At 44.3% G+C, this 25,132-nt stretch overlaps 1 protein-coding gene across 1 annotated transcript in view; it reads left to right on the forward strand.

Annotated features, from left to right (window-relative positions):
* The window catches only part of LOC129633245 (reticulophagy regulator 1-like), a 52,346-nt gene that overhangs the window by 21,095 nt on the left and 6,119 nt on the right, over positions 1–25,132 (forward strand). The window contains exon 2 of the mRNA XM_055555132.1: positions 24,887–24,993. Coding sequence (XP_055411107.1) covers positions 24,887–24,993 — 107 coding nt within the window. The remainder of the gene's footprint in view (positions 1–24,886; positions 24,994–25,132) is intronic.

Raw genomic sequence — 25,132 nt, forward strand, 5'->3', positions numbered from 1 at the left:
AGGACATGTTTTCCGTTGGAGGTTGGTGAGGGCCATGCTAGGGGACGGCTTTGTCTCCCTTGTTTAATTAGAGAGAGTTGCACCGCTGCTGTGCAGGTGTGCACAAGAGGACAGGCCTGTCGGGTGATGCTCACACCTTCTAGCACACCCACAGGAGTTTTGAAACTGCGTGTGTTAGAGCAGGTGGCTTGGGTTCCTCCTATAACACTCCCAACCACCATTTATCTTGTCTTTCTTTTATTGCTCCTTTTGGACAGACAGTCAAAAGCATTAAACCCAGCATCTCCAGAGATTCCCTTTTTTTTGTAACCATTTTTAAAAATTGAAATACAGTTAATTTACAGTGTTGTGTTTAGTTTCTCATGTACAGCAAAGTGATTCAGTTATACACACACACACACACACACACATCTGTCTTCTTTTCAGGTTCTTTTCCTCTATGAAAGCGAAAATGTGACCGTGTTAGTTGCTCAGACGTGTCTAATCCTTTGTAACCCCATGGACTGTAGCCCTCCAGGCTCCTCTGTCCATGGGATTCTCCAGGCACGAATACTGGAGTGGGTAGCCATTCCCTCCTCCAGGAGATCTTCCTGAGCCAGGGGTTGAACCTCAGTCTCCCACATTGCAGGGGGATCCTTTACAGTCCGAGCCAGCAGGCAGACCCTTTATAGGTTGTTATAAGACACTGAGTGTAGTTGCCCGAGCTGTACGTTAGGTCCTTGTTGTTTATTTTATACGTAGTAGTGTTTATGTGTTCGTCGCAAACCCTGTCTTCCTCCCATCTCTTTTGTAACCATAAGTTTGTCTTCTATGTCTGTAAATCTATTTTGTTTTGTAAATAAGACCTTTTATATCATTTTTTAAGATTCCACATACAAGGGATAGCATATGATGTTTGTCTTTTCTCTGTCTGACTTCACTTTTAACAAGTCAGGGATGCATTGTCGTTCAGGTCATTATTGCATCTCCCAGGCTCTCATAGTGAGGTTTTTTTTTTTTTAATTTTATTTTATTTTTAAACTTTACAAAATTGCATTGGTTTTGCAAAACATGGAAATGAATCCGCCACAGGTATACACGTGTTCCCTATCCTGAACCCCCCTCCCTCCTCCCTCCCCATACCATCCCTCTGGGTCGTCCCAGTGCACCAGCCCCAAGCATCCAGCATCGTGCATCGAACCTGGACTGGCGACTCATTTCATACATGATTGTATACATGTTTCAATGCCATTCTCCCAAATCTTCCCACCCTCTCCCTCTCCCACAGAGTCCATAAGACTGTTCTATACATCAGTGTCTCTTTTGCTGTCTTGTATACAGGGTTATTGTTATCATCTTTCTAAATTCCATATATATGTGTTAGTATACTGTATTGGTGTTTTTCTTTCTGGCTTACTTCACTCTGTATAATAGGCTCCAGTTTCATCCACCTCATTAGAACTGATTCAAATGTATTCTTTTTAATGGCTGAGTAATACTCCATTGTGTATATGTACCACAGCTTTCTTATGCATTCATCTGCTGATGGACATCTAGGTTGCTTCCATGTCCTGGCTATTATAAACAGTGCTGCGATGAACACTGGGGTACACGTGTCTCTTTCCCTTCTGGTTTCCTCGGTGTGTATGCCCAGTAGTGGGATTGCTGGATCATAAGGCAGTTCTATTTCCAGTTTTTTAAGGAATCTCCATGCTGTTCTCCATAGTGGCTGTACTAGTTTGCATTCCCACCAACAGTGTAAGAGGGTTCCCTTTTCTCCACACCCTTGACGTGATTGTCTATGATTTCACAACTTCACTTACCCACCAACTATATTTTAATTGATGAATTCTTTTCCTATTAAGAAGATGAGGAAATGCTCACTGTTTTAGTTTGCCTTCTACTATTGGGGGTGAGAAGGATTTTTCTAGTGATGAAACAGCAAGTTCTTACCCCAAGGAGGTCATCTCAGAACCAGATTTGTGGCTGTCATTTTGCATCTCAACTCTTGGTTTGATTTCTCGTGGGCTAAACTTAAACCTGAATGATTGTCTTTTCTTTATTTTTCCTCTCTCAGTTGCTTTTTGGATTGAGATAGAGTAGAAATAAATGCTCATGGAGGCACACAAGTGTGTGTGTGTGTGTCTGCCTCTCTCATTGTGTGTGTGTGTGTGTGTGTGTTTGTGTGTGTGTGTTTGTGTGAGGCTAAGGAGGAGGGTGAACGGGAGGTGAACTAGCTTCTAGCAAGATGAGCCTGGTTAAAGGACTTAATCTCTCTGAGCTTCGGTGCGCTCGTTTGTCAAAAGCAGTGAGGATTTCGGAGCCAGATGCCTCACGTTCTCAGCACTCCAGCTGTGAACTCATTCAGGCTCGTGCCCTTGCCTCGTGGCTCTTTTTCAGAATCACAGTTTCCCACTTAAAAAAGCTCCATTAAATTGTATGTTACCACTTGTTTGTGCTGTGTATCAAAAGTTATTCTTTTTTTCATCATAAGATGAGAAAGAAGACATTAAAATATTCTTTTAAATAAAAATAACTTCTTAGGGGCTGGAGGCCTGATTTATAGGTCGCCCTGCACTTTCGGGAGCAGGCTCCCCCAATCCAGGGCAGGACACTTTCGTGACAGTAGCGCTCCCTCCCACCGGCAAGTCCCCGCGTGTTCTCCGTCCGGGAGGGCGGGAGAGGCTCTGCTCCGCCTGCTCAGGGATCCTGTAGGTCCCAGGACCAGGGGCTGGAGTTGGGGACCCCTGAAGAATTGACATCCATCAAAAAAGATTCGTTCCTGGGGCTTCCTTGGCAGCTCAATGGTGAAGACTCTGCGCTTCCAAGGCAGGGGATGTGGGTTCGATCTGTGATCAGAGAATTAAGCTCCCACATGCCACGAGGCATGGCCAAAAAAGTAAAAATTAAAAAATTCATTCATATCCGAAATTTACTCTTGGTTTGGAACACTCCAGAAACACATTTGAGGCCAGGGGTCCGTGAGGCAGCTTCTGGTCCTCTCTCATGCCTTGTGTACTGATGAATAACATAACCCCCCTCCCCAGCCCCGTGTATCTGTCTCTGTCTCTCTTTTCTCTTTTCGTTGGACTCATAGGAAAGAACCAGAAAGGGTTTTCTTACCTGGATGACAGAGCACGGTCTTGGACCTGGAGGCAGCCCTGTCAATCAGAATCCAGGCAGGCAGTGGCCGTGCATCCAGAGTGGGCCTTTCTGGTGGCCTGGGTTCTCCCCTCCTGTGCCAGCAACTGGAAGGACATCCACCGGACCTGCACACATGCTTTTGGTTTCTACTCAAGTTTGGAAAACATCTCCCACCCTGTGCTGGTCAGGCAGTCACCCAAGTAGGATTATAGTCTCCCTTGTGGCGCAAACGGTAAAGAATCTGCCTGCAATGCCGGAGACCTGGGTTCAATACCTGGGTCAGGAAGATCCCCTGGAGGAGGGCAAAACCCAGTCCAGTATCCTTGCCTGGAGAATTCCCATGGACAGAGGATCCTGGCAGGGCTACAGTCCATGGGGTCACAAAGAGTTGGACATGACTAAGCAAGTAACACTTTCACTTTGGCCTGTCCCCATGTTGCCTTTTGTGGGGACAGACGCCCACCTGTTGTCATCACTGCTGTGTCCCCTGAATGTACCTGTGCAAACTGGTGATGACACGATTCTGGGGTGATGTGATGACAAGATCTGGGTAGTATATAGTTTTTTGAATGTTTTTGCATCAGATGAAGGTGGGTGACTTTTTTCCTGGCATAGGTCCTGGGTATGGTGTTCCTGATATTAAGGGAGTGTTTATGTGGGGAGGCTGCTTACTTGTATTCTTAGGGGGGGAATGTTGGTAAATGGGGTGACCCATGAAGCTTCAGTTCAGTTCAGTCACACAATCATGTCCAGCTCTTTTCGACCCCATGGACTACAGCAGGCCAGGCTTCCCTATCCATCACCAACTCTAGGAACTTGCTCAAACTCATGTCCATTGAGTCAGTGATGCCATTCAACCATCTCATCCTCTGTTGTCCCCTTCGCTTCCTGCCTTCAGTCTTTCCCAGAATCAGGCTCTTTTCAAATGAGTCAGATCTTCACATCAGGTGGCCAAAGTACTGGACCTTCAGCTTCAGCATCAGTCCTTCCAATGAATATTGAGGACTAATTTCCTTTAGGATTGACTGGTTAGATTTCCTTGCTATCCAAGGGACTCTCAAGAATCTTCTCCAACACCACAGTTCAAAAGTATCAATTCTTTGGCACTCAGCTTTCTTTATGGTCCAATTCTCACATCCATACATGACTACTGGAAAAACCATAGCTTTAACTAGACAGACCTTTGTTGGCAAAGTAATGTCTCTGCTTTTTAATATGCTATCTAGGTTGGTCATAACTTTTCTTCCATGAGGCTTCAGTATACTGATAAAGGACACTTGATCTTGGCCTTCCAATAAATGGCCCTCCCAGAATGGCAGAATTACTAACTCAGTGCTCAGTCTGTTTGATGTTTTCGACATTTGAAGCAAATTAAACTGGTGCTTCTCTGTGTTGTGTATTTGTCTGGCTCTTTAGTGGGTGAGTGTGTGATCTTCTGTCCTATCCTAAGGACGCCGGACCAGGTGTCAGGTTGCATACTATGGTTTCTCTAGTCTTAAGTCACCTGTCTCTTCTAATTTGCAGTTTCTTATAGTTTGTTCAGCTCTTTCAGCCTTGGCGTCTTCGTTAACTGAGTGTAGCAGCCTGAGAGAATGTCTTCTTCCCTAGCCGGGAGGGAAGAGACAGGATGGTCCTCAGCTCTGCAGGGTGGCCCTGGGGCAACTTTAGACTCATTCATTTTGACACAGAAGTAGACCTTGCCATGAGCAGTTCAGTCCAGACACTTGGCCCAAGGGCTGTAAAAGCCTCAGTCCTAGTTCTAGAACATTATGGGTTCAGACCTTCGAGGCGAGGGTCTGGGCTGTGTGAATCTTGTTGCTGAGCCTAGGATCTTGATTCAGGGAATGGTCATTCCAGGAGGCCCATTGAGTTGAGACTGTGACCCTGTACAGTGTATTATCAGGGTGTGATCAAAATTTGATCACCTGGATAGGGGTTGGCTGGAGCTGGGGAAGCAGAGTCCTGGCCAGGCTTCCCATGAGGAAGAAGAGAAGGACCAGGGTAGGGATGGGCTGGAGAACCAGGCTGACCAACAGGGCAAGACCAAGTGGGGCGGGGGCCACATGGAAGCACCGGGACTAGGGCGTCCAGCTCCCTCCATCCTTGGGTTTTCAGAGTGACGAAGCTGGAGGAGTAAGATCATCGACAGCTGGGGCAGTGCTGTCAGAACTGCAGTGTCTGACCCTTGTGGGGCCCTGGACAGGGTGCGTTGGAACGGGGTCTGGGAAGGAATGAGAATGAGAGGAGCCCATATGACAGTTGCTCTTTCAACCCTGCTATCTAGGGACTTCACTGGTGGTCCAGTGGTTAAGATTCCTCACTTTCACCACAGGAGGTGTGGGTTCAATCCCTGGTTGGGGATTGAAGACCCCTGCATGCCTCACCAGGGCCTCAAATTTTTTTAAAGAATCCAAGCAAAACAACCATTCCCCTGCTATCTAGAACATTCTGGTGCTTTAGATTGGTTGGTTAAAGTGGGAGGCTGAGGGACTCTGTAGATGGTATGTAAACAGAGCAGTGGACTTGGAGTCAAGAAGACCCAAACTTTCGGTTATATGCTGCACGTTTTTTGACAAATTGCTCTAACCTAGTCTATTTATTGGAGAAGGCAATGGCACCCCACTCCAGTACTCTTGCCTGGAAAGTCCTGTGGACGGAGGAGCCTGGTAGGCTGCAGTCCATGGGGTCGCTAAGAGTCTTGCACGACTGAGCAACTTCACTTTCACTTTTCACTTTCATGCATTGGAGAAGGAAATGGCAACCCACTCCAGTGTTCTTGCCTGGAGAATCCCAGGGATGGGGGAGCCTGGTGGGCTGCCATCTATGGGGTTGCACGGAGTCAAACACGACTGAAGCAGCTTAGCAGTAGCAGCAGTCTATTTATAAGTGTATGATTTCCAAATATCTAGCTTCCCAGGTTGTGCAGGAGCATTAAATGAGATGAAAATGTAGAAAAACTTACAGTTATCAAAGGGGAAAGGAAGTGGAAGGGAGGGATAAATTACGAGTATAGGATTAACAGATACAAACTGCTATGCACAAGAGAGAGGGGTGTGTGTCTGTGTGTGCTAAGTTGCTTCAGTCGTGTCCAACTCTGTGTGACCCTATGGACTGTAGCCCACCAGGTTTCTCTATCCATGGGATTCTCCAGGCAAGAATGCTGGAGTAGATTGCTGTGCCCTCCTTCAGGGGCTCTTCCTGACCCAGCAAGCTAACCTGCATCTCTTACATCTCCTGCATTGGCAGGCAGATTCTTTACCACTTATGCCACCTGGGAAGCCCACACAGAGAGATAAGCAACAAGAATTTACTGTATAACACAGGGAACTATATTCATTATCTTGCAATAACCTATCATGGAAAATAATCTGAAAAATATATATATATATATAACTGAATATCTTTGCTATACACCTGAAACTAACACAATAAAATGAGATGAACATGTGAAAATATTTAGCACATGGTAAGTCCTCATGACACCTCAGCTTCTTTTTTTCTTGGGCTCTCATAAAGGTTCATTGAATTCCTTACTGTGTGTCTGGCCCCCCTTTCCTCTTCCCAAGAGCTAGTCATCTTAGAAGCGCCTTCCACCCCTGCCACTGTGGATTGAACTCAGTGTTTACATTCATTTATTTATGAAGGAAGAGGCCCCAAGCTCAGCTCGGATTTGGATCAGCCGAAAGGTATTACTTCTGCATTTACGGTTCATGAACTCAAGAGGATGTTTGGATGGGAAATGCCCAGGGGAATCATTGCAGTTCATTGTTTGCAAACCTGGCTGTTAACACGGAGACTCCTGTGCCCCACCCCAAGGCTTCTGCTCTCCCAGGTGCAGTGTGGTGCCCAGGAATCTGTATTTGGGAAAAGTGTCCTGCGTGATTCTGATGGTCAGTCAGTTTGGGGAAGGACTTATCTAGCCACTTTGCAGATGAAAATACTGAAGCGTAGAGAGGAGGATGGAGGTGTTTCTCACCGGCCATGTGATTTGGGGCTGAAATTCAAACTTTGCAGTTGCCACTGGGCAGACACACCATATATCTCCTTGCTATTGGCATAAAAGCCTATGTAAACCCAGGTGGCTCACTGGTAAAGAATCCACCTGCTGATGCAGAAGATGCAAGTTCAATCTCTAGGTCTGGAAGATCCCCTGGAGAAGGAAATGGAAACCCACTCCAGTAGTCTTGCCTGGAAATTTCCCTGGACAGAGGAGCTGGTGGTGAGGGGGTGGGCAATATAGTCCATGCGGTCACAAAACAGTCGGACATGACTTAGCGACTGAAAAACAAAACCAACAGCAATGCCATGAAAACGGATGCCTGACCTTGTATTTATTTTTTTCCCTCCTCTGTGCTTCTGGGTTTCACTGTCCCTTTTCTGGTCTCCACCATCCCCCCGCCCCACCAAACCCCACTTACCCTTGCCTTCCCTCCGTCATGCCCCATTGCAATGCATGGCTCTGATAGCATCTATTTCTTCTTTTTCTAGCTCCTTTCTGTGATGGAATCTTGGAGTTAGTCTTTAACTTACTGGGAACTCGCTGGAATGGGCTGTAGAGGTTGACTCACTAACCCTACTTGAAAGTCAGCTTCTACTGAGCTGCAGAGACCACCTGGGACAGGTGTGGGGCATGGTGGATGGGCAGATATTGTAGCCCAGGTGGTGGTGCTAGAAACCCACTGCTTGCCCGGGCGCTCCTGACTTGATTTGCCCGTGGCTTTTCTCCTAATTCCTTTGCAGAGCTGGGGTAGGGTAGGCCTGAGTTCGCCTTGCCTTGACTTCAGTTGGACTTGGTTCCTCTCCAGCTGTGCCCTTGGCTTCTCCCACTCCCTGGGCTCAAGAACACAGACGCCCCGTGGCTCCTCCCCACAGTCTTGTGGTTTGTCCACCGTGAGTTGCTGAGCTGGGCACATTCCCTGAATTCACTGGATTATCACCACTGGTTTCTACTGGAGCCAGCCGGACTCCCTCCTCCACCGGCTGCAGTGGACCCTTTCTGCTTGCCTCATTCTGACGCTTCCCTGCCTATGGGTGGCTTCCAAAATGTCTCCTCTCCCTGGGTCAAGAGGCTCACCTCTTTATTTTTCTTCATACTTCTCACCTCTCTTGCTTCTGATTCACTTTTTTGGTCATTGCAACTAAAGTACTTCTCTGGAGAAAGAAAAAAAAAGCACTTCTTTGGAGACTAACACTTCAGAGTTTTAGTCTCTGATTTGCAATTTCTTGAGTCATTACTTTATCTCACTGGATTGCATGATTACCCTCTTCTTTCTCAATTATTTAAAATGTGTATTTAGCTGATTTCTAAGTAATACATCCCTACCCACCTTGGCATATCTTCATGTTTAAACAGATTTGAATTTGGGACGCTATTACAATTCAGAGGGTCATCGTGTATTTGGCAGATTTTTCCCCCTTTTGTGGTGTGTGTGCTCAGTCGTGTCTGACTCTGCAGTCCTTTGGACTGTAGCCCGCCAGGTTCCTCCATCCATTGGATTTTTCAGGCAAGAATACTGGAGTGGGTTGCCATTTCCTCCTTCAGGGGATCCTCTTGACCCAGGGATTGAACCCATGTCTCCTGTGTTTTCCCCATTGGTGGTGGGTGTGTTATTTCACATGGCATTTTCAGACAGTATTTTTGCTGGATAAAAGACCAGGAAAAATTAAAGCCAACTTCAGTGAAGATTCAGAATTTTGTGATATTAAGGAGGACTGCTGCCAGTACGCCTAACTCTTGACAAGATGATGGAATTATTTTCCAGAAAAATGTGATCTGGAGTTTGAATAATGTTGGATAAATCATATGAGGCCCTTCTTTTATGATTAGAGGCGTGTAATGTTAATGTAATATTTAATAAAGCTCTATCTAGGCAAAGCCTATGGTTCTGTATATTTCAGTAAAGAAAAACTAAACTTCCTTTTTAGATCTCTGTTTTGAAAGAGCTACAAAGCCAACATTATAGATGAATTTGTGCTTGAGAACTTGGAGAGTTTCAATGCTTTTGTCTTTCTTTCTCTGGAGACAAAAAAAAAAAAGTGTGTTTTTTTAGCTGTCAACAGCCTTCATTTCATTGTAAAAAGTGAGTTATACTTTACCCAGAAAGGAGGGTTAGGTTTTTACATGTGGGTTGAGCTAAATATTGTCCTTTTCATCCATTAACAAAGAAATTGTTTCCTTTTGTGAATTATCCCTTTCTTTGCTTCTTAAGAAATGTATCCTGTCAAGCCATTTAATTTGGCCTTGCAAAGCTCATCAATGAAGTAATGGAAGATTCAGTTAGTGTTTTCTTATCAAATAGATACACAACTAATCAAAAAAAAAAAAAAAAAAAAGAGGTTTAGAGACTGTAGTTGGCCACGGAGGGGAGGTTCACAGAAGATTGCTGTGGTACTTTCACCTCCTTCTCATCGTGCACACTGTCCACACAGCCCTTCCTGGGCGCTCCCAGCCTGGCCCAGTGCTCTGCCTGCCCCCAGTCCTGAGTTGGAGCAGGCACCCTGGAGCCCCACGCACCTTTGGAATGCCTGAAACCAATGAGCTTTGAGGGAAGATCCCCCTGTCCATGGCTTATAGGCAGTGATTTCAGACTGATTTTATATTAGTCAAAGCCTATAATTTGATAGGAAAATTTTCTACTTAAAATCACAGTACTTTCCAAAATGGACATCATCTGGGAGTTCCCTGGTCTCCTCTATTTTTTTTTTTTTTCCCACCATTAGAAGAGTCATGTAGTCACAGTCATATAGATTTTCTCTGAGTCTGTTTTCCTTGTACCCTCCCTTGTCTCTGAGTATACAGGTTGAGTCTTATTTCTTAGCAGAGCAGAGACTAGTGTTATAATCCATCCCAACAATACCAAGTGGACTGTGGCCATTGGTGACTTGGAAACTAGATTCAAATGCAAATTGATGTACCTGAACTGGAGAAGAAAGTGTAGAATACAGAAAGGACAGAAAGAAAAAAGCAAATAGACAAATGTATTTATTCCAGTATAAAAATGAATCAGAAATGATGCTATACTAGCCTGGCTGGACATCATCCGTAAACTGTAATTATCACAAGCTAGACATGAGTCAGCCTGGTCATGCAGTGTTTTTTTAAAGCAATCATCGCACTGAGATGTAGAAATTGGACACAACTTGCTAAAAGCAAGTACACACAGTGAGTTGCAGAACTTGACCTTTCCAATACCTGTTAAACCATACAGTATGTCTTTATAAGACAGATGGGTATTCATATATACATATGATTTTATATGTATAAGCATACATAATTTAATATATTTGTATATAATGTATGATTGTCATATGTAGTACTGACCTACGATAATATGTTCATGCTAAGTTGCTTCAGTCCAACTCCTTGCAACCCTGTGGACTATAGCTGGCCAGGCTCCTCTGTCTGTGGGATTCTCCAGGCAAGAATACTGGAGCAGGTCGCCATGCCTTCCTCCAGGGGATCTTCCCAACCCAGGGATTGAACCTGCGTCTCTTACATCTCTTGCACTGGTAGTGGGTTCTTTGCCACTAGCGCCACCTGGCAAGCCTCACCTACCATGATGTGTATGTGTATATTATGGTTTGTCATGTGTAATATGTACCTGTCTTGGTTCTCTGAGTCTGGACTATCCATTGTCAGATAAAAGAAGTACATGTAGTACGCACTGTTATATTTAAAATGGGTAACCAACAAGGACCTACTGTAGAGCACGTGAAACTCCGCTCAGTGGTGTGTGGCAGCCTGGATGGGAGGGCAGTTTGGGGGAAGATGGAGACACGTATATGGATGGCTGAGCCCCTTCGGTCACTGCTCATCTGAAACTATAAAAGCCTTGTTCATTATCCATACCCCTGTACAAAACAAAAAGTTAAAAAAATATGCAAAATGGTATTTGAATTTAATTGGTTATGAAAAGCTCACATGCAGAACAATATTTACCAGAGCCAGAGACTTAGGGGCTGGTAGGGCTTCTTACTAGTTCTCACTTGTAGGAAGCATCTGTTGATACAGTCAGGATCCCTCGGCTAATTTGGAGAAAGTGTCTATGATCTTTTTATCGAACTAACAATGATTTTAAAGTGAAAGAAAAAAACCTTTCCAGGGCTGGCTGAAAGGGCGTGTGACCTGTGCAGACACGCAGAGCCTGGCGCCCAGAAGGCCCTGCACTTGGAGACTGATGCTCTGAGGCTGCAGTCTTATAATTCTTAGCCCTTCTGTCCAGGGATTTGTGTTTCGTCGGTGAAGTGCAACAGGACAGTGAAGCAAGGGGAGCAAGGAGCCTCAGCTCACACGTGGGGTCTCCTCACCATGGTGGGGTATGGGCACCCCCTCCCTGACAGTGGGTGTTGGCCCTGCCAGCCTCCCTCTCCCCACCCCACCCAGAATTGCTGCCCCAGGGCGGTGGGCAAGAGGAGGCCTGTGTTCCACTGTGACCCCCTGCTCCTCACTGGGGTGTGGGTGTGAGACACAGACCACCACCTTTGCCCGGCCCCGAGAGCCCCAGTACTCCGAGTGACCAGTTGGCAGGGACCTCACCCCTGCCCTGGATCCAGGTCCTGAACCCGCCCTGGAGTAGGGGCTGCAGTGTCTTAGGGAGCCCCCCTTTGTTGTGGGTGGGGCCTGCAGTCTGGTGGGAAGGGGAGGTTGATTTCTCCACCACCAGCGCCCACATGTTCAACTTGCACTGGACTCGGAAAGCCACGAAGGCCCCAGCGTGAGAGACACCTGTCCACAGCCTCTTCCTCTTAAAACTCTGTGCTTTTTCACTCTGCTTGCTGGGACCTCATGGGCATCCTGCATTGTGACCGCAACCCGTCTCTGAATCGTTCTTCAGCAGCGTTCAGGAATCCTCTGGCCACCTGGGTGAGGGGGTCACTGTGTGTGTCTGTGAATTCTGTGAATGGGTGGATCAGCAAGGTCACCTGGGTCTTGGACTCGGGTCAGGCTGTGCCATGTGATATTTGCTGGCAGGTCCTAACGTTGTTTAGTTCTACTGAGAATGTTCCCAAACCTCACAGTGTAATCCTCAGCGTCGGCCAAGCAGATCAGCACTTATAGACACTCAGACCCGAGGAATGCAGCAGGTTTCAACAAGGTGTTTAAGAAAAGTCTCTCATTAGATCTTTATGGATGGGATGGACTAACATGGGCAGAAGATAATGGCAAGCTGGATGGTCTGTAATATTCATAAAGTACTGATTAATAATAGTAAACAAGGTCTCCGTGGGAATCACCATGCTCCAGTCCTGATCTGTCTTTGATGAGGATGAGGACAGAAGACACACAGATGTCCGATGTGTGAGTGTCATGGCACTGGGTACGAGAACGAAGGTGGTTGATGCCACCAATAAGGGCTGTAGGTTTGATTGATGGGCTGTCAAACAGGCACCAACGTAATAAGGCATACTGAGATTCAAAAGTTGCAGCAGAAAAATAAAATCCGTGAAGGTTTTAGCTGCCTATAAATTGAAAAGCATGCTGATAGAACTATTTTTAAAAAGGCTGTGTCCAAGTGAGTTAATGAGTTGAAAACTTATGAATACACAAAATGCTGCACACACAGTTTCAGAGAAGTTTTATTTATAATTGCCCCGAATTGGAAGCAACCAAGATGTCCTTCAGGAGGACAAACAGTGGTACTTGGATAAACGGTGGTGCAGCATATGATGGGATGTTGCTGCTGCTGCTGCTGCTGCTGCATCACTTCAGTTGTGTCTGACTCTGTGCGACCCATAGACGGCAGCCCACCAAGGCTCTCCTGTCCCTGGGATTCTCCAGGCAAGAACACTGGAGTGGGTTGCCATTTCCTTCTCCAATGCATGAAAGGGAAAAGTGAAAGTGAAGTCGCTCAGTTGTGTCTGACTCTTAGCGACCCCATGGACTGTAGCCCACCAGGCTCCTCCCTCCATGGGATTTTCCAGGCAAGAGTACTGAAGTGGGGTGCCATTGCCTTCTCCGTACTCAGTAATAAAAAGAAGCGAGTTATCAAACCATGAAAAGACAGAGGAACTTAAATAAAGTCTAAGTGAAAACAGCCAGTCTGAAAATGTTACCAGCTATGCGATTGCAGCTATATGACGTTCTGGAAAAGGCAAACTTGTAGGTACAGTAAAATGACCAGTGGTCCCCAGGGTTTATGGGGAGAGAGAGAGGTATGACCATGTGGAGCTCAGGGATTTTTAGGGCAGCGAAAATATGCCAGGTGACACTGTCATGATGGATACGCAAAATTCTGCATTTGTCAGAACCCACAGAATGTGTGACAGAGTGAGCTCTCTTGTGATCTATGGACTTGGTTAATAACATATCAGTATTGGTTTGTCAGTCATAACACATGTATCACAGTGAAGCAAGATGTTAATACTAGGAGACACTGCAGGTGGGATGGGAGGATAGGGGAGGAGGGGATATGGGAAGTCTCTGCACAGTCTACTCAGTTTTTCTGTAAACCTAAAACTGCTCTAAAAATACAGCCTATTAATTTTTTAAAAAGTGTATAAGTAGAGCTTTGGAATCCAGAACAAAGGGATTCAAGGCCCTTCCTGGCTCCCCTACAGATGCCCAGTGGGAGCATTTGGTCTGAAAAGAGTCACCCCTGGAGCCTGGCCAGAGTTGGATTAGACACATGGGGAAGAGGTGATGGGACCAGGGATGTTTGTCCTGACGAGGCATGATCATGACCCCCACTTTCTGCAAACTTGGTGGTGGTGGCTGGTGTCACTGAGGAGTGCTCTTGGGATCTCTTGTGTCAGTTCAGCACACTCTGAGCAGACATACTCTCCAAACTCGGTAACAGCCCTTCTAGCTGTTTTCATGTAGTAACAGGAGGAGGAAGAAGAGGAGCTTGTGTTTTGGAGGTGTTTTTGCAAGGTGGTGAGAGAGCTGGCTTAGAGCCAAGCTGTTTGGATTCCCAGATCCTGTCTGGATCTTGGTCCCACCTCCCCTGATTTTGGGGCCTTAAGAAAATTTCTTAACCTCTCCTTGCTCATCTGCAAAATGGGGCTAATCGTAGTAGCTTCCTCATGGGATTGTTATAAGGATTAAATAAGTGAATACATACATTGTTATAAGAATTAAACAAGTGAATACATACATTGTTATAAGGATTAAATGAGTGAATACATACATTAAATGATGTCTAGAGCCATGCTTGCACTCACTAGACATCAGCTATTCTATTCACTGCAATGTGGTTCTATAGTAGCTTCCTCATGGGATTGTTATAAGGATTAAGTGAGCAAATACATACATTGTTATAAGGATTAAACGAGTGAATACGTACATTAAATGATGTCTAGAACCACGCTTGCACTCACTAGACATCAGCCGTTCTATTCACTGCAATGTGGCTCTGGATGGCAGAACTTGAGCCTCTGGGTCGAGGGAGGCTGGCGTTAAGGGCACTTTCTCACTGTCCTGTCCAAGCCTCTCATTGTTCCCCTGCTTCCCCTGTTCCCAGACCCGGAATGCCTTTGGTGCCTTTTTACCTGGCAAAGTCCAACAGCTTAAACGCCACCCTCTCTCAAGAGCGCTCTCTGCCTTTCTTATGTGGTCATCGGTCCTCTTTCCTGTTTCCATAGTCTTGTGGAAAGTACTTGGGTTAAACATAGCTGTTTACTTGTCTGCTTCTCAGCTTCTCTGGGATTTAGTCATCAGTGTATACCTGCAGCTAGCCCAGGGCCTGACAGTCACTGGTTATGGAATGAAATGGGATTTCCCTTTCCCCCAATAATAAAAGGACACTGTAGGGAGCTGGATGAAGAAGACATGATGAGCTTCCCCATATGAGATGTGTTTCAGTAGGACTGGGTGATGCTTACCGAGGGAATCATGGGTTGGATGAAAAAGTGTAGTCTTCTCTGAATAGTGCCACAGAGTGCCAGAATCAGAATCGCTTATGGCCGGCAAGCAGGGATTTTTTGTTGTTGTTGTTGTTTTTGATGTCCTATAAGACAGTTTTCATAAAAGAAAAGATCGCTTTGAAACAACTCTGTTCAACTATTTTTTTAAAAGATGTTACTTATTTATTTTATTTTTGGCCGCAGTGGGTTTTCACTGCTTCAGGAAGGCTTTTTCTAGGTGCAGCAAGCAGGGGCTACTTTTTGTTGTGGTGCTGGGGCTTCTCATTGCTGTGGCTTCTTTTGATGCGGAACTCAGGCTCTAGGCGAATGATCTCCATAGTTGAGGCACACAGCCTTGGTTGCTCTGAGCCATGTGGGATCTTCCAGGGCCAGGAATCGAACCCATGTCCTCTGCATTGGCAGGCAGGTTCTTTACCACTAGACCACCAGAGAAGCCCTCTATTCAACTATTTTTTTTAAAGTATAATTTGATTTAGTCAGATTGTAACCCTTGTTATTCTTGAGCTTTCAATTTTAGCTATCATAGCATTATTATGTTTATAAATCCAAGAAATTTTAGCAGTCATTTTCAAGAGAGTCTTTGATGAATGATTGTGTGTGTTAGTGGCTCAGTCATGTCCAACTCGTTGTGATACCATGGGCTGCAGCACACCAGATTCTCTGTCCATGGGATTCTCCAGGCAAGAATACTGGAGTGGGTTGCTATTCCCTTCTTCAGGGAACCTTCCCAACCCAGGGATCGAAGCCAGGTTTCCTGCAGTGCAGGCAGATTCTTTATCATCTGAGAATGGTTTCATTAAAAACTTTCATTATACTTCTTTCCACATGTAAAACTGCATTTGTAAAGTTTATATTTTTCCTGTCCCTTTAAAGTGTTTTATTATCAAAGGTTACTACAGTTTATACCAAAGGGACTCAGGAACCAACCTGATTAAGCTCTCACCCGCCAAGATGGGCCACTTGAGGGTCTGTAGGGGAGAGACTCTGGGGGCTGTGGCACATCATTCATAAACACTGAAAAGGAATGAAGGAGACCAGCTTCTCTACCTTTACCTTAAATCTTAGTATTAGAGAACACTAAGGTCTCATTTTCTTGAAGGCTAGTAAATAAAGAGAAGGAATCAAGTGTTGATCCCACCTTTGCCTTGAGATCCATCTCTTCTGGTCATCAGACATTGATGAAGGGAAGTTTCTCTTGATCGACATGACCCAGCTAACACCTGAAGCTAGAACGAAGTGCTCCCACCCCCGGGTAGCCCCTGAGGAAATATCAGCCAGGCAGCCATCACCAACGGCTGCTAACATCACAGAATCGAGACAGCGGTCACTGGGTACCTGCTGATGGGAGCACACAGGTCCACCTGTCGTGCAGCTCTATAGAAGAAGAAACTGAGCCGAAATCTGGTCAAGACTGCAGATGCAACTGCCAGTTTTCACAGTCTGCAGAAGGGGTAAAGGAAAATGTTACACTAAGCCACAAGGATACAAGAAATGATTCTCAGGCTTTGGAAAGCTTTACTGGACAAATGAGTCTGTTTCTTCCATGATAATTTTAAGGAAAAACAGTAATAATAATAAATAGAGAGAGAGACAGATGAGGGGCAGACAGGAAACCTACAAATTACAGGAAACTTAAAACTCACATCTCTCCGTTTCAGTGTATGATTTTTTCAGATTCTGGTTCAGTCTTTCAGTGTTTTTGTGTGTGTGTGTGCATATGTGTACAAAAGATGAGTGGGCAATTGGGAATGCTGACAGGCACCTGACGACATCAAAGAATGCTTGCATTAAGGACACTGAGCAGGATTATTAGATGTGATAGTGATATTGTTGTTAGGTTAAAAGTCCCTTTTTGTTTTTGAAGATAAATGACATTTGCAAATACACACACAAAAAATAAAATTTTGTGAAGTTTGATATTTACTTCAAATAATTTAGCTGTGTATGTGGTGGAGAGAGCTTCAGTTCAGTTCAGTTCAGTTGTTCAGTCGTGTCTGACTCTTTGCAACCCCATGGACTGCAGCATGCCAGGCCTCCTTGTCCATCACCAACTCCCAGAGTTCACTCAGACTCACATCCATCGAGTCGGTGATGCCATCCAGCCATCTCATCCTCTGTCATCCCCTTCTCCTCCTGCCCCCGATCCCTCCCAGCATCAGAGTCTTTTCCAATGAGTCAACTCTTCGCATGAGGTGGCCAAAGTACTAGAGTTTCAGCTTTAGCATCAGTCCTTCCAACGAACATTCAGGACTAATTTCCTTTAGGATGGACTGGTTGGATCTCCTGGCAGTCCAAGGGACTCTCAAGAGTCTTCTCCAACACCACAGTTCAAATGCATCAATTCTTCGGCGCTCAGCTTTCTTTATAGTCCAACTCTCACATCGATACATGACTACTGGAAAAACCATAGCCTTAACTAGACGGACCTTTGTTGGCAAAGTAATGTCTCTGCTTTTAAATATGCTCTCTGCTGCTGCTGCTAAGTCGCTTCAGTTGTGTCTGACTCTGTGTGACCCCATAGACGGCAGCCCACCAGGCCCACCATCCCTGGGATTCTCCACGCAAGAATACTGGAGTGGGTCGCCATTTCCTTCTCCAATGCATGAAAGTGAAAAGTGAAAGTGAAGTCACTCAGTCGTGTTTGACTCTTAGCGACCCCATGGACTGTAGCCCACCAGGCACCTCCATCCATGGGATTTTCCAGGCAAGAGTACAGAGTGGGGTGCCATCGCCTTCTCTGAAATATGCTGTCTAGGTTGGTCATAACTTTTCTTCGAAAGAGTAAGTGTCCTTTTACTTCATGGCTGCAATCACCATCTGCAGTGATTTTGGAGCCCAAGAAAATAAATCTGTTTATTTTTTAGATTTGTTTCTCCACTGTTTCTCCATCTATTTGCCATGAAGTGATGGGACTGGATGCCATGATCTTAGTTTTCTGAATGTTGAGCTTTAAGCCAACTTTTCGCTCTCCTCTTCCACTTTCATCAAGAGGTTCTTTAGTTCCTCTTCACTTTCTACCATAAGGGTGGTGTCATCTGCATATCTGAGGTTATTGATATTTCTCCAGGCAATCTTGATTCCAGCTTGTGCTTCCTCCAGCCCAGCGTTTCTCATGGTGTATTCTGCATAGAAGTTAAATAAGCAGGGTGACAATATACAGCCTTGACGTACTCCTTTTCGTATTTGGAACCAGTCTGTTGTTCCATGTCCAGTTCTAACTGATGCTTCCTGACCTGCATACAGGCTTCTCAAGAGGCAGGTCAGGTGGTCTGGTATTCCCATCTCTTGAAGAATTTTCCATAGTTTATTGTGATCCACACATTCAAAGGCTTTGGCATAGTCAATAAAGCAGATATAGATATAAAAATAGGAGAGAGCTTCAGTGTGTGGAAATATAAAGAAATAAGATTGGCCATGAATGGAGAATTGTTGAAGCTGGGTTTACTATACTTCAGTCTCTCTTTTTGTATATGTTTGAAAGATACTAAAATAAAAGTTTAAAAAAATGACCTTGTCTGACAACCAAGATCTCCCAAATATTAGGCAATTCCCATAAAATAAATACATTCATAAATGTTCCCGTGATTTGAATTTCAAAATCAGAAGTCTAAATTATGCTACATATTTTAATTGCAACCATGAGATGAATCCTCATAACCAGTATAAATAACTAAAATACAAAAAATATGCAGGTTTTTCCTAAGTACAAATTATTAATATTAGGACTTTGTTTCTTAGACATTTCTATTCTTAGCTCTTGGACTGCAAAGACACGCATTGACCAAGGAGACATGCAATCCCATACAATTTTGGCATTTCTACTCCAAGTATTGAATAGTGATTGGGTTGCATTCTCATTTGGCTGAGGATCTTTAATGACGAATGAGACCCTTGGGCAAGATACCAGCTAGTCCCTGGCTCAGGGCACATGAGGGGCATCCTCAGGGCTCTTGGAGTTGCTATGGCAATGCCCTCTAAATGAGAGCTATTAGCACCCAGGGCGATGGGTCAAAGTCCTATCATTCCCTAATTTTTGTATTCCTGGAAGATTGTAATTTCCACTAAAAGAATAAGTAATGATCAGCACTGCTTCAGTTCATTTTGCATTTCTTTGGTTTTTAAGAGATCCTTAAATGGCTTCCTGGTTAGCTCAAAAGATATTTAAATTTGAGGGAACTTTCTCTCCTAGGTCTTTACCTGACTCTGAAGCAAAGGCCTTTCTAATGAAACATAGTAATCTAACATCTGCAGATTCCTTCTGATGCAATGTGAGTCACACACTGAGTTACAACTCATTGTGGAGTCACTTAAGTGAGTCGCAGTCAGCATTTTAAAATATAGTGGAATTGAAGCAAAGTATCAGAAGTCATCACACATTATGAGGACAAATATCACTTTTGAAGCTGGTTTCATCTGTATGTATGTAGATATAAATGAATTTCTTACAGTGGATCATTATCAAAAATTCTGAGAACTGCCACTTCAGTGTGTTGTGGTTCAGTTGCTCAGTCATGTCCAGTGCTTTGCGACCCCATGGACTGCAGCACGCCAGGCTTCTTTGTCCTTCACCGTCTCTCATGCTGGCAAAGTAATGTCTCTACTTTTTAATATGCTGTCTAGATTTGTTATAGCTTTTCTTTCAAGGAGCAAGGGTCTTTTAATTTCATGTATGCAGTCACCATCTGCAGTGGTTTTGGAGCCCAGGAAAATAAAAGTCTCTCACTGTTTCCATTGTTTCCACAACTATTTGCCATGAAGTGGCCCAGTGTAGGCCCCCTAAATAGATATTTATTGAATGTAAATACTAGTATTTAAACCATCTATTTCAGAGGATCTGGGGGGAGGAGCCTGGGGTCTGGGAATCTGTATTTTAACAAGCTTTCCAGGCAGCCAGGCTGCTAACAGTTGCAGAACTATACTTAGGAAGCACTGACCTATTCTACCTACTCTGGCCCAGGTCACACACAGACAATTAGCATAAGAACCAGACCTTAAACTTGGGTTTCCCACATTCTGGGAGAGGGTTTACCTATACTTCACCAGTATCTCATGTTGGCCACTTCTCACCAAGCACATTGCATAACCTTCCTGAATGCCAGTTTCCTCCCTATCTACCTCATCTTCTCTGCTGCCCTCAGGGATTTCCCTAAATCATTCAATTTCATTTTCCTACTCTATATCTTTGGCTTTTTCTCTACTGTCAGTAGTGTTAAAACCAAACTCCCTATATATCCTTCAGGGCTTGCCACAGTCAGCCCTGAGCCTGGCACCTCAATCTCTTCTCTCTGCCAGTCTCCCAACTCTCTTCTTTCTCCCTCTGCTTCTGCTGAAGCTACCCCAGACCACCTGCATGCCCCAGGCACACCTCACCCTTGTCTGATTCTTCTACTCATGTTATATCCACTAATTGGAACTTAGCTTCTATTTTCCTCTGAATCACATCCATCCTCCCAGACCAAGTTCAATGCCACTTTTCTAGATCTTCCCTGATTTGGAGTTAATAGTTTCTCCTCCTTTGGTTCTCTCTTCTCTTTGCCCATGTTTTGCTATAGCATTAAGACTCATTGCCTTGGACTTTGTTAGCACAGCCTGTGTTCATTTCTCTGATGAGGAAGTAAGTTCCTAGAAGGCAGTTTTCATGTATTCTTTGCTTCTTTATATTAATACATTCTATACTACTTTACAGTTAGTGTTAAGTGATATATCTGTTAATTTTTCTGAGTTATGATCACCCCAAGTGAAAGGATTCCCTGGTGGCTCAGATGGTAAAGAATCTGCTTGTAGTGTGGGAGACCTGGGTTCAATCCCTGGGTTGGGAAGATCCCCTGGAGAAGGAAATGGCAACCCACTCCAGTATTCTTGCCTGGAGAATCCCATGGACAGAGGAACCTGGTGGGCTTCAGTTCACAGAATTGCAAAGAAGTATTAATTAGCAGCTTAACCAACTAACTTATGTAAAATGGGCTTCAACCTCTGTATGAAGGCTCAAAGCTCCCTGTGACTTCTTTGCCTTTCCATTCCTTTATAAAACCAATCAAAACAAACAAACCAAAAAAGTATTGTAGGGTTTGTGTGCTGTTCATCATAAAGAATTCTTTGTTTTCTTTTGGAGAGGAAGCAGGCAGATAGACAAAAGAGCAGTGATATTAGAGAGAAAGGGCTGGCAAACTGGGTTCCTAATAACTGCTATTTTTAAGAGATTGGTGGGAAAACAGGTAGGAGTTAAAGAAATGAATATGGCATAAAACAGAAACTAAGACAGAATAGTAAGTAAAGGGCATCTACTTTAGCCACTCTCTGTGCATGAGAAGAGGCTTCCCTGATAACTCAGTTGGTAAAGAATCTGCCACCAATGCAGGAGACCCCAGAGAGAGTTTTGCCAAGAGAATGCACTGTTCATAGCAAACACCCTCTTCCAACAACACAACAGAAGTCTCTACACATGGGCATCACCAGATGGTCAATACCAAAATCAGATTGATTATATTCTTTGCAGCCAAAGATGGAGAAGCTCTATATAGTCAGCAAAAACAAGACAGGGAGCTGACTGTGGCTCAGATCATGAACTCCTTATTGCCAAATTCAGACTTAAACTGAAAAAGTAGGGAAAACCACTAGACCATTCAGGTATGACCTAAATCAAATCCCTTACGATTATAAAGTGAAAGTGACAAATAGGTTTAAGGGATTAGATCTGATAGAGTGCCTGAAGAACTATGGATGGACGTTTGTGGCATTGTACAGGAGACAGGAATTAAGACCATTCCCAAGAAAAAGAAATGCAAAAAAGCAAAATGGCTGTCTGAAGAGGCCTTACAAATAGCTGTGAATAGAAGAGAAGTAAAAGGCAAAGGAGAAAAGTAAAGATACACACATTTGAATGCAGAGCTGCAAAGAATAGCAAGGAGAGATAAGAAAGCCTTCCTTAGAGATCAATGCAAAGAAATAGAGGAAAACAACAGAATGGGAAAGACTAGAGATCTCGTCAAGAAAATTAGAGATACCAAGGGAACATTTCATGCAAAGATGGGCTCAACAAAGGACAGAAATTGTATGGACCTAACAGAAGCAGAATATATTAAGAAGAGGTGGCAAGAATACACAGAAGAACTGTACAAAAAAGATCTTCATGACCCAGATACTCACGATGGTGTGATCACTCACCTAGAGCCAGACATCCTGGAATGTGAAGTCAAGTGGGCCTTAGGAAGCATTACTATGAACAAAGCTAGTGGAGGTGACGGAATTCCACTTGAGCTATTTCAAATCCTGAAAGATGATGCTGTGAAAGTGCTGCACTCAATATGCCAGCAAATTTGAAGACTCAGCAGTGGCCATAGGACTGGAAAAGGTCAGATTTCATTCCAATCCCAAAGAAAGGCAATGCCAAAGAACATTCAAACTACTGCATAATTGCACTCATCTCACACACTAGAAAAGTAATGCTCAAAATTTTCCAAGCCAGGCTTCAGCAATACGTGAACTGTGAGCTTCCAGATGTTCAAGCTGGATTTAGAAAAGGCAGAGGAACCAACCAGAGATCAAATTGCCAACCATCTGTTGGATCATTGAAAAAGTAAGAGAGTTCCAGAAAAACATCTATTTCTGCTTTATTGACTATGCCAAAGCCTTTGAATGTGTGGATCACAATAAACTGTGGAAAATTCTTCAAGAGATGGGAATATCAGACCACCTGACCTGCCTCTTGAGAAACTTGTATGCAGGTCAGGAAGCATCAGTTGGAACTGGACATGGAACAACAGACTGGTTTCAAATCAGGAAAGGAGTACGTGAAGGCTGTATATTGTCACCCTGCTTATTTAACTTATATGCAGAGTACATCATGAGAAATGCTAGGCTGGATGAAGCACAAGCTGGAATCAATATTGCTGGGAGAAGAAATATCAATAACCTCAGATATGCAGATGACATCACCCTTATGGCAGAAAGTGAAGAGGAACTAAAGAACCTCTTGATGAAAGTGAAAGAGGAGAGTGAAAAAGTTGGCTTAAAGCTCAACATTCAGAAAACTAAGATCATGGCATCTGGTCCCATCACTGCATGGCAAATAGATGGGGAAACAGTGGAAACAGTGGCTGACTTTATTTTTCTGGGCTCCAAAATCACTGCAGATGGTGACTGCAGCCATGAAATTAAAAGATGCTTACTCCTTGGAAGGAAAGCTGTGCCCAACCTAGACAGTATATTAAAAAGCAGAGACATTACTTTGCCAACAAAGGTCCGTCTAGTCAAGGCTATGGTTTTCCCAGTGGTCATGTATGGATGTGAGACTTGGACTGTGAAGAAAGCTGAGTGCCGAAGAATTGATGCTTTTGAACTGTGGTGTTGGAGAAGACTCTTGAGAGTCCCTTGGACTGCAGTAAGATCCAACCAGTCCATCCTATAGGAGATCAGTCTGGGGTGTTCATTGGAAGAACTGATGTTGAAGCTGAAACTCCAATACTTTGGCCACCTGATGTGAAGAGCTGACTCACTGGAAAAGACTGTGATGCTGGGAAAGATTGAGGGCAGGAGAAGGGGACGACAGAGGATGAGACAGTTGGATGGCATCACCGACTCAATGGACATGGGAGGCATGGAGTGCTGCGGTTCATGGGATCGCAGAGTTGGACATGACTGAGTGACTGAACTGAAGTGAGTGAACTGAACTGAGACAACATATTAAAAAAAAAAGTGAAGTGAACTGAACTGAGACAACATATTAAAAAGCAGAGACATTACTTTACCGACAAAGGTCTGTCTAGTCAAAGCTATAGTTTTATCGGTAGTCATGTACAGATGTGAGAGTTGGACTATAAAGAAAGCTGAACGCCAAAGAATTGATGCTTTTGAACTGTGGTGTTGGAAAAGACTCTTGAGAGTCCCTTGGACTGCAAGGAGATCAAACCAGTCAATTCTAAAGGAAATCAGTCCTAAATGGTCATTGAAAGGACTGATGCTGAAGCTGAAACTCCAGTACTTTGGCCATCTGATGCAAAGAACTGACTCATTTGAAAAGAACCTGATGCTGGGAAAGATTGAAGGCAGGAGGAGAAGGGGACGACAGAGGATGAGATGGTTGCATGGCATCACCGACTCAATGGACATGAGTTTGAGTATACTGCAAGGGTTGTGATGGACAGGGTGGCCTGGCGTGCTGCAGTCCATGGGGTCGCAAAAAGTCGGACACGACTGAGCAACTGAACTGACTGACTGACTGCCTGAGAAGACCCTGCAGCTCTGCCTTTGTTATAATTCTGCTCCAGGTCAATTCTATTCCATCTTGCAGAGTGCTATTTGGGCCATATCCAAGAATGCAAATCCTCTGCCCAGATGGGCAGTTAGAGCAGAAAAGCCTGGCACAAAAGTACACATGGCTCAGGTGCTTTTATTTCACTGTCTCTAATGCCTATTAAGTAACTTTCTTTCTTCTTTAATTTTTGGCTTCTCTGGGTCTTGGTTGCTGTGCACAGGCTTTCTCTAGTTGCGGCAAGTGGAAGCTGTTCTGTAGTTGCGGTGCTCAGGCTTCTCATTGTGGTGGCTTTTCTTGTTGCATAGCATGGGCTGTAGGTACACGGGTGTCAGTTGTTTCACCTTGTGGGCTCTAGATCACGAGCTCAGTAGCTGTGGTTCACAGGCTTAGTTGCCCCCAGACATGTGGGATCTTCCTGGACCAGAGATCGAACCTGTGTCCCCTGCATTGGTAGGTAGATTCTTAACCACTGACCCACCAGGGATGTCCCAAGTAACTTTCATATGGTCATGTTGTGGGTGCTTTTGACAAGTGAAATCATTTATTGAATCTATTTTTTGTTTCTGTGGCAGAAAGTAAACCTAATTGTTTAAAAAGGGTAAAATCCTCAAATTGAAACAATGATTTGTCTGTTTTTTGCTGTGATAGGTTCCTTGCACTGACTCCATGGAGAGTGTATCACCTGATTTCCATCATGATCCTTACGCGTGTTATTATGCAGATAATAAAGGATGTGATTTTGTCTAGAACAAGAGGTAAGAAAACTTTGAATTCATTTTTATGGCATTTAATTTTCTAGACCCTGAATGTCTGACCTTTGTATAGAGATTTTAACCAAGTGGTCTTTGAAAAGGAACAAAATAACAGATTGTATAGGCACTGGCTTTTCTGCTT

The sequence above is a fragment of the Bubalus kerabau genome, chromosome 18 (assembly GCF_029407905.1).
Source record: "Bubalus kerabau isolate K-KA32 ecotype Philippines breed swamp buffalo chromosome 18, PCC_UOA_SB_1v2, whole genome shotgun sequence".
NCBI lineage: Eukaryota > Metazoa > Chordata > Mammalia > Artiodactyla > Bovidae > Bubalus > Bubalus kerabau.